Below are 10,345 nucleotides of genomic sequence, written 5' to 3' on the forward strand. Positions count from 1 at the left end.
ACTGTTATCCGTGGTATTCAAACTAATAGGACAAGTGAACATTTAAACATACTGATGGCAGCTTCTCAGTGATGGCCCTCTCCATGGCAATGTCCACCATGTTGTTTGACAAATCCAGGCCAAGCACCTCCACTCCAAAGGTCTGAAAAGTAACAATCATCAGCTTCATTGTAGTTTCAAATCATAATAAAATCCCTCTATCATCATTACAAGCATCACCCTAACTATGTCAGATTCCTTGGCTCTTACCTTTGCCATGTAAAAGTCTCCTCCACCAATGCCACAGCCAACATCTAGAACCTTCTGTCCGGGCTTCAGGTTGAGCAGGTCCACAAACTCCTGTCACCACAAAAAAAAAGGATACAAGTCATACGTCACTTTTCTCAGTCATGGATAATAATGTTGAATAAAACACTCAACTCTGAAGTCTGTTTGGCATAAGTTTACTCATGTGGCATGGAGAGAGTGTGCATGATAGAAAGCACAGCTGCGCTCACAAAAAAATAGAACAAAGACTTTCAAAGAGGAACAGAGGAAGCAGAAGACGAGAGGAGCATCCCTGATAAAGCTGCTATGATAAAGGCTGGTTCTGTTGCTGTTGAAGGTCATTTGTTAGCAAAACTAAAAGGCGTGATTATACTCCTGAACAGATGTGTACACAGCGGTCGCACAGTAGCTCTTTATACAATCTGCTTGGAGGACATGTTCCACACATGCGCAGTAGATCGCTACCACTTGTTGCAGAGTGGGTCCGTGCAGCCACAAACAATTGGCACAAAGCGCACGTCCGCACAGAGCCTACGCACGCACCCTCTGATGGCGACAAGAGAAACCCCTGCGGACAGGTTAATTTCGGATTAGAGTCTACAGCCACACTTTTGACTCTTAGACTGTGTTTAGAACAGTAGGGCTTTCAGCTAAATGCTATTGTCATCCTGCTAAAGAAAATGCTAACATGCCAATGTTAAGCAGGTATAATGATTATAACGTGATCATCTTAGTTTAGCATGTCAGCATGCAAACATTTGTACAAAGTACAGCTGAGAATAACAGGAGTGCTATTATTACGTTAGCTGGTAATTGATCCTAAACCAAAGTATTGGACACATTTTGAGAGACGGTGCCTTGAGATAAAGAGTTAATGGTTAAATTTCATGGCAATCCATCCAATAGTTTTTGAGATATTTCAATCGAGACCGGGATTTCAAGTGGTGGCCCTGAGTGGAAGTCATTTAGAGATTTATTTTACGCTGTTGCGAACATTATCAACTTTGGTCACATAAGTTATTGCAGAGCTTTTTACTTTACTCGCTTTATTTAGTTTTCTTGTTGTGTTCTTTCCAAGAAGCACTTATTGATTCCTTCCTTTATTCCTACCTTGGTGGTGCTAGGCCCCCCTGTGCTGACATAACCAGCCCCGAACATCTTCTCGTAGCGCAGGATGCTGCGTTTGGTGTACTGCTGGTTGTCCAGGAACTCCTGAAAGGTGTTGAATGCGTTCTGGGTGGTCGAGGAGCGGGAAACCTTCTCCAGAAGCCAGCAGATCTGATTCGGATTATTTTTCAACTGTAAAAGGAGAACAAAAAGGATGGAGATGCAGATGGAGAGGAGGGGAGAAAGGAAAGGGTTAACTACACATCCTTGCCCCTACGTCTCACACTGCTATGTCCAATTTTATAGTCAAAGTTTTACTAGACGACTTAAATGCCTACCTGAACATAGGCCTGAACATTCTTTTTCAACACAATGTTGAAACCAAACATTTGGCCCCCCTCTGGCACCTGTAGTGATGATACCAGGTGGCTGTACTGTGCCTCGGTGCGGAAGCAAGTGGGGTCAAAGTCTCTCTTGAAGTCACCTTGGTAGAAAGTCGCAAGTTAAAACCAATCCTTCATCATTTGCTTTTGAAAGCTTTACTGTTGCTGAACGTTCATAATCAACTAAGACAGAGTGCATGAGAAAGAAAGAGCAAACGTCCCCATTTAAATTTATTGAGTCAGATTCAGTTCTCATTAATGTGTAAAGCATTATTATTCATAAGAGAGACGTTGACGTTTTATTGTTAGCTGAGTACCTGACTGGTGGTTGCAGGACTCTCTGAAGAAAAAGAAGCCACCGGGCCGCAGCCAGCCCAGCGTCTTCTCTATGAAGGACTTTAGCTCTGTGTCGCTCAGGTACATCAGCAGCCAGTTGGAAAAGACAAAGTCAATGCTGAGGGGACCAATGAATGGAAACATTAACTATATTAAAAAGCTACAATTTTTATTTGAAAGATTTGATCTATCCTATGTATGATCTGATTGTTCATTCATCCTCCATCAGACTGTATGGCTTGCTGCCCGCTTCAATCCAACAACATGTGAAGCTGTGCACAGCTTCACACGTTGCGGAAATAAATTCCTCCTTCATTGTATTGCTGTATTGTTGTTAAGCACCTTGTATTGCAATGTAAATAAAGTTTAACACACACCTGTTTTGGGGGATATCCAGCTTTGTGACATCAGCTTGGATAAAGGTAGCGTTGCTATGGTGACCATTGTCCTGCCTGTTCCTCTCCACAAAGCTTTCCATGAAGTCCACAGCCGTCACATGGTCAGCCTTGGTCAGCAGGTGGCTGGTGAAACGACTGCAGAGACACATGTCAGTAGAAATCTATCTAGATTACTTCTAGTTTGGTTTTTAGTTCGATTCTCCAACACGACATCAAAAACATACTTTGATACCCTGAATTTGAAATCTGCCTTTTACTTTAAAAATTAAATTAAATGGAAACCCTGGAAAAGCTGCTCACACACACCAATTATTACAGACAGTCAAATGCCGCTGCATGCTCACCCGATCCCAGCTCCCAGTTCCAGCACTCTGGATCCAGCCAGGCTGGGCAGTACAGACAGGATCTCGGGCAGCTCCTGTTTGGTCAGCTCCCTGGCACGAGTGTCCAGCATCATCTCCTCCACAGTGGCGGCCTTGGAGTGCTCTTTCCAAAACTCTGTCATGTTGCTACGAGCTGTGAAGCACACAGTTGTCCAGATTAGATTAGCAAAAACGTATAAAATACAATAGAACAATATTCATTATTAGAGTAGGATGATGACGGAAAAAGATCAACTGTTAATGTTCTGCTTGTTTAAACAAAATGCATCAAGACTCCATTAAATAAGTACATACAGTACATAAAAATAACAATGTTGTAAGCTTCTGTTTAGCTCATTTTCAAGAGAAATGGACATCTGCTGAAGCACAAATGTATGATCAGCTAAACTGTAATCAGACTAAAAAAACAGTTAAATACCACTCCCTACCCACATTGATGTTCAAATAACTATTCACAATTGGGTCTTAAATGCAGATGCAGAACTAGAAAATACAAGTAGTTTGCCTAATTTTATTTTCTCTGGAATATGTGGCAAAGTTCACGGACCCTGGACCTGTGAATCATCTATCAAGCAGTTGAAAAAAACAATTCAACTCATGTTGTATTCATTCAATTTACAAGGGACATATTACAGAAATGTATGTCAACACCCCCCCCCCCGGACACACACACCACCAGTTTCATCTTTCACTTGCTCTTAATCAATTTTTCAGATGTTTTGCATGCTTTTGTCTGTATATGTATGCAGTATTTCTACTATGACACATCAGGTTTGACTAAATTTGTCAAAAGGGATAAAACCAACTTTTTTTCCTCTCCTCTAATCTTCTAATCGATTCAAATCCACAGAACCCCCATAAATAATGCTTTGCTTAATTGCCAGCAGCACAGCAAATAATGGGTACCTCCAGTCCTCCAGTAAAAAGATGATAACTGAGGTGAAGTAAATGTCTTCATAGTCCTTTATATGGTTATGCGTAAGCACTAGGATAACAGCAGGATGACATCCAAGCAGACAAACACTGCAGGGATCATTTGACAGCTGAAAACCTTATTCAAATCACATTCCAGCACTGTGTCACAGTAGGATTACTTCCACCAGCTGAGTGAACAATTTAAACAAAAGAACATGTGGCAGCTCCAACAAAGTCCAAACATCAGTTGCATCAGGCTTAAAGACAATCCAGATTTACTCTACTCCTACCTTTTTCCATGGTGGTCTTTGGTTGTTTTGAAGTTATTCTACACTTAAAATATAGTCTGGCAATTAACAAAAAAGGGTTACTACGTGTGACTCCTCTGACAGAGTGGAGGTTTTAGCATGCATGGGTGCTCTTTATATAACAGCACGCGTGGAGGAGATGGTCACCAGGTGGGAAACTGGCCATTAGGATGCGCGCAACATGAGGACAGGGCAGGGCAGGGGAGGAACGGGGAGGGGAGAAGTATCCACGGACTATCTGAGACACATTTATAGAGGTTATTTGGCAGTGTGCACACTGAGCTAATAAATCACCATAAAAGACCCGAGTGTCGTCAACCGGCTATATCGGCCTAACCATTGTTTACTGAGAGAAGTTTGACAATGCACACTCACGATGGCTGTTTCATGTTGAATTGTTAAGTGGTCTGAGCTAGCGGCACTCTCCCCTCATCGGCTTACGGATAGGCAACTTTTGATGACTAGCAATATTTGTCCAGTGGCATGCGCGCATGGTGCAACATTGCGTCATGGTGCAGCTGAAAAACTCTGCACCGTTAAAGTGGAGATCCCCCGGGGCCACCTAAAAATAATTGTTAAACCGTACAAGCCTTGTTATTTACATTTTTGATGCAACAAGAGGCCACGCAAAGGTTCAGCTGTTAGGTGTGACGATGCAAGACGAATCTGATTTTAAAGAAAATCCGTGCAATAAGTAAATGTCTATGTTATTGACTCGATAATGAAATTATTGTTTTTGACCCCCAGTTAAATCAAACAAGCTGTTGAGTTACTCTTGAGGTGCAGCTAGGTCTGGGGCCTGTTGCACGAAACTAGGATAGGGGATTAAGCCGGGATATTCAAGTTATCCTGGATGAATTTAGCTTGGACTCGGTTGCACGAAACCAGATTGAATTAAGCCCAGCCAAGTAACCATGGAGATTTATTCTTTGCGGCTAGCCTGGTCCAGAGCAGGCTAACAGCCAGGCTAAGATTAATCCTGGAGTCTCATGTGTCAAATCAGCTGCCGTCTGATCCGAAATAAACGTGTTTAACAGTTATTGCGTCTCTTCTGCATGTGTTCTGCTTTATTTTTATTAACATGCATTAGCCTACTTGTCACTTTTGTTTTCGCGAGTTTGATTTAAACCCTACTACAGCTGTTTAGATGGTCAGAAATGGTTGCACTGGCACCCTGATGCGGAGTGGGACTTTTCCCGGTGGGACGGTAGTGTGTCGAGGCTGCCTGGCGTGCGGCCGCTGCCCGGTGCCTGCTGCCCGGTGCCTGGTGCCCGGTGCCTGGTGCCCGGTGCCTGGTATTGCCTGCCAGCAGACTTGCGAGTCGCGTCAGTGTCCTCTCTCTCTGTAAAAGTAGAGATGAGCAGCGCAACGTCCGTGGTCTCAGCTTCAGGTTTATACAGGACGCACTCCGGAGACTGTGTGACGATATTAATGTAGCGATATCCCAGATGATATTAATGGCAGACTGGTCAGAGACCAATACATTCATGATTTCATTTTCTTGTTGCTTGTCCTTCTCTAATGAAGGGTAGTTTGTGTTACTCCTTAATAAGTGGGCCTATTGTTTTTTGTTATAGCTTACATTGGTTTCATAACCTTCTCAATAAGTCTCACATCACCGGACTAATAACGTGGTCTATATATAGTACGTATATATAGTGTAGTTTACATTCATCACACTGGGAACACCACAATGCTTCTTAATCTTTTTATTTTGGTGCGGTCACTTGTCAGAAGAATAAAAAAACATGAATATTGTTTTACATATATGTTCACAGCGTGTATTGAAGTCATTTACTTTTTTTTCTAGTTGTTGTCCCTTTCTGATTGTTCTGTATGAACATTAATTGTACAAAGAATTAGATATAGCTTATAGAGATTTGTGCATGGTTGTAAAACATGTTCTCGCGTTGTGACTAAGGGTTTGAAATTAAGCCTAAAGTCCGTAGGGTCCATTTCCCGAGGAACATTGGTTCCCTCCGCTCACTTTTGAGGCAAAGTAGATATTTTTAAACCACCACACATTCAGTAGGGTCCGCTATGTTGGGCTTTTTTTCTCCGTTTGATAAGAGCCGTATTTCCCTTTTTCCATATTCTTCCCCTCCTCGTTATTTTCCATTAGAAGATGCTGCTCATTGGGTGAAACATTTGGCGCATGCGTCTTCTCATCTCTGCATCAGTAAATCTGTGATCGATAACGTGGTCTATTTGAGAAAGCCGTGAACGTGCACTTATCCTGGCTATCTACCCCTGGCTTGACATAGCTCCACCTGTTTATCTTGGCTCGGCAAACGTGCAACCGATTAAGCCGCGATGAGCAGGTCACACTAAGTCAAGCTGCGCTTTTTCACTTATCCTGGATATCTTTATTCTACTTTCGTGCAACAGGCCCCTGGTCTTTAAAGCGGAAAAACATTCAGTGATGTTTGGGAAATTACATAATTTAATAATTTATAATCATTTAATTTAATTTTGTGCAGGAGTGGTGAACCAAACAAGGTAAAGTGAAAGTGCAGCGAAGACCAACAATGATTGGGTACCACTACCTCATAATGCGTTACAGTGTACATTCTGACCAATGGCTTTCTACTAAGACATAATTTATTGTTCTTCTGGTTGTAAGGTGTTAATTTGTACAGCTTTTAGGTTTCTGGGTTGTGAAATTGCTCTACAATAAATGCCAAAAGGACCTTCTAAGTCTTGACATTTTAGTTAACACAATTTAGTAAACCATTAATTGTATTTACATGTTAATACAATAATTTATAAAAGAGGTAGGAGTTTCTTACTTTCCAATAAGCTATCAGGGAAACGTTAGCTATTCAATTATTGATGTTAAATAGGTCTTTTACGCAAATCGGTCAAGTCTGCAGTTGTCACTTGTCAATAAGTACTTAGATTATGGTCAATGTGAAGGTGAAAAGCAAGAGGGAGAGAAAGTGCAGTGAAGACCAACAATGATTGGGTACCACTACCTCATAAGAGGTAACAGTGTATGTTGTGACCAATGGCTTTCTAATAAAACATGATTTATTAATACATTATAGCTGTAGTTATAAGCAGTTCATTTGTACAGCTTTTAGGTTTCTGGGTTGTGAAAAATCTCTACAATAAATGTCAAGGCCTTCTGATTCGTAACATTTTAGTTAATACGAATTAGTAAACAGTTCTAGCAACCCCAAAGTTTCAGTATTAGTGATTCTTTATCCTCACTTTCTGTACCTTTGGTGTGGACCAGAGGAGGATTGAGAGGGACCCTACAGAGTTTTTTGACCAGAGAGTGCCATGAAGAAATGTTTTTAAGAGTCATAAGAATTTTTTGAAGAACATTTTGGTATTATCTAAAACCTCTAAATTGGTTTTCTGTGAGATTATATGAGGACACATTTACCAAACTCTCTTGACTGGATAAAAGTTATTGTAAATTGCTTGTTTCAGCCTAATGAGTACCACCTGTCTGCCAGCATTAGTTAGCACAGTAACAGACTTGAATTGTGTTGAATTTGATTTCTGTACCAAATCAACTGTCAATGAGTCAGACTAACTAAATTAAGGCTTATTTGGTAAACTTGCTTTATGAAAAGGGCCCTTGTTCACGAGGAAGTACACGCTCATGAGATTTCATTATTTGCAGAATCAATGTCTCAAACATTGCTGTTCAAGTTAAACTTTTGATGGCTGTTTAATTGAAAGTGCTTTTGGTGTTAGTATGTACCCTGTGTGTGTGGGACCTTTTTTTGCATTTGACTTTTTGCACAGTTCCAACGTAACCATATCCAAAGGTCATAACCAGATTGGACTCTGGGTGAAAGCAGGTGGAAGGGGTTTTCCAAGACTTTTAGTACAGATAGTGGCTCAGAAAGTCCCTATCCAGTGTGTTCTCATAAATAATCAACATCAATTAAAAGTAGGTGTTTAAGGTATGCTAACGTGAATACAGATACACATATCTGACCAAAGGCAGGTATCACCAAGCCATGGCTATTACAGTAGCTAATACATGCAACTAAAAGTAAATTAATTTTGATTGAGGTTCATGTTTACTTTAATAAGTTTGGTGATTATGTGTTTATACTTATTGTCCATTTAACTTTGTGATGGGTATTTCCTCAGCTATGTTATTGCTGTATAAATCAGAACCCACTTTGTGATTTAGTAGCACCCAAAGATGTGAGAAGAATATAGTAAAATATATTGGGAGAGTTAGTCCATGACTTTGGAGCAACGCAACAATCTCACCACATGGTCCATTCAGCAGCTGTCTGGTTCAACCTCTAAATACAATTATGAACCTAAAAATGAGCATAATGTGAGCACTTTAACTGATCCAGAACAAGAAGAGTTTGAACATCTACAGCTCCATGACAACTGGGCAACCCCATCTGCTGAGGAAGATTGTGTGATATGTTCAAAGGCTCCAGAGCAGCTACCAAATGGGTGGTGAGGTGCGATTGTCTTGAACCTAATGCTTACACAGAAGCTAATTTTTAAATAGCAACTATTTAAAAATACCCATCAAAGAATTGAGACATGCCATTCATGAAATAGGTTTGAGATCCATTTATTTATATATATATAAAAAAAAAAACATGTTGATGAGCCTGAGTGATATCTGAGGAGGAGGATGCACTTTCAGAAGCTATCAGAGACCATTTGCTGGTTTGAACAAACTGAGTTGGAGGAGGAGGGAACAATTTTTGAAGAGCATCAGAATCTACCAGAGTGAAGAACATGTAAATGATTAGCTTTCAGTGGAAATATTGACACGGTTGTTGCGAAAGATTTATTTCTGAACTTTAATACATCACCATGTTTTGGAAGCAAAATATAAAGCAAACATATTCAAGAGTGGTTGTTTGATTTTTACTCCTGGTGTGTGTTTGTACCTGTTCAGGTATGGCCTTGGCCTGGACTGGACGTTTAAGTGGGCAGGAAGAATGGCTAGTGAAAGCTAGAGGAGATATTTTGACGATTGTCACTGGTGCGGGATGAATCTTCAGACTAGGACATTGTTTAAAGCAACAATAATCCTGCTCAGTACATTACAGCAATAATTGAAAAAAGTTTCTCAAGGGGGCAACAGTTGGAAAAAACGTTTCATGATAATAAAGACTTCATAGGCTGTGTGTCTGTGTTTTGACCATATCTGGGTCACATAGGATTGATAAACAATAGATGATAGATGGGATTAATTCAAAACTTGAATTTGGATAAAAGTTTGAATAAAAGTAATGCATAAATACATTTTTAAAATTGAGTGAAAGAGAATTATATGGTTAATCACAATTGTTACTGAGACAATTAATTTGGAATTGTTTCAGCTCTACAAACAAATTCACAGAGATCATTGCAATTGGTGGTAAAAAGGATTAATCAGACCTTCCCACTCAGTACATTATTGAAACGGTACAAATTACAAATGCTATCATTAAGACTTTAGCAAATGTTTAATACATTTATGTATTACACTTATTTCTATGATTACAACACATTCTGAGGGTGGCAAGATTTAAGAGCAGACCTAAATTGTGTTACTTTTGACGGGTGACACTAATGTTGCCAGATTTTAGCAAGATACAACTGTTTGGAGCATTCTGTACTGTGAATACAATGGGCATCAGAAAAGGGGATTATGGTGCAGGAGTAGTTACGCATCAATGCACAGGAATACTTTGAATTCACATTCAAAAGTACATTCACTTTTTAAGCCTCAGGTGACTTAAGTTTCCCTCTGACGAGTTTGTTTTCAGCCGAAAATCATATTTATTGCAAGACAAAAATTGAGTTGAAACTCTCCACTGAAGAATATCAAAGTAAAAAAACAACACTTTCAATCTTGTCCACTAGATGTCAGGAAAGGCCCACAAAAATACCTACATTACAACAAGTTGTGAGTTAAGGGTGTTCCCTTAATGGAAGTTCAAGTATTGTCCAACTTCAGCAGTAAAGGTAATAAAAGGAGCAAGTTTAAACACCTCTATTATTGTCTTTTAGAGAACATCACAATTTCATAAAACAAAGAGCGCAGAACTGGAAGCCAAGACAGATTTTAAAAACATCCGAAGTGTGGCAAGCAGCATAGCAGGGAGCTTTTAACATCATATGTTCATCTTAGCAGAAAAAAAGCTTCAAAGCTTACATAATACCAAAGAAATAGTCTCTGAATATGTAAATTTATTGTGTTCAATTTAGGTCCGTAGTATAGGGAATAGGCCCAATGGAAGTACACTTAGAATCTTTTTTTTTTT

General features: G+C 39.9%; 1 protein-coding gene across 3 annotated transcripts in view; it reads right to left on the minus strand.

The window, feature by feature from the left end:
- pmt (phosphoethanolamine methyltransferase) overlaps positions 1 to 4,545 on the minus strand; it is a 6,603-nt gene extending 2,058 nt beyond the window's left edge. Inside the window, exons 1-8 of one of the 3 annotated variants that reach the window (XM_032527512.1) lie at positions 4,479 to 4,545; positions 2,836 to 3,007; positions 2,471 to 2,626; positions 2,075 to 2,211; positions 1,713 to 1,858; positions 1,378 to 1,566; positions 250 to 339; positions 53 to 142 (exon numbers count right to left, since the gene is read on the minus strand). In XM_032527512.1, coding sequence (XP_032383403.1) covers positions 53 to 142; positions 250 to 339; positions 1,378 to 1,566; positions 1,713 to 1,858; positions 2,075 to 2,211; positions 2,471 to 2,626; positions 2,836 to 2,996 — 969 coding nt within the window. In that variant the 5' untranslated portion in view covers positions 2,997 to 3,007; positions 4,479 to 4,545. Of the gene's footprint in view, positions 1 to 52; positions 143 to 249; positions 340 to 1,377; positions 1,567 to 1,712; positions 1,859 to 2,074; positions 2,212 to 2,470; positions 2,627 to 2,835; positions 3,008 to 4,079; positions 4,260 to 4,478 lie in introns of those variants that run through there. The other 2 variants (XM_032527513.1, XM_032527510.1) reach the window with 2 other exon arrangements.
- Between the last annotated feature and the right edge of the window lie 5,800 nt (positions 4,546 to 10,345).

Source organism: Etheostoma spectabile, chromosome 10 (assembly GCF_008692095.1).
Source record: "Etheostoma spectabile isolate EspeVRDwgs_2016 chromosome 10, UIUC_Espe_1.0, whole genome shotgun sequence".
NCBI lineage: Eukaryota > Metazoa > Chordata > Actinopteri > Perciformes > Percidae > Etheostoma > Etheostoma spectabile.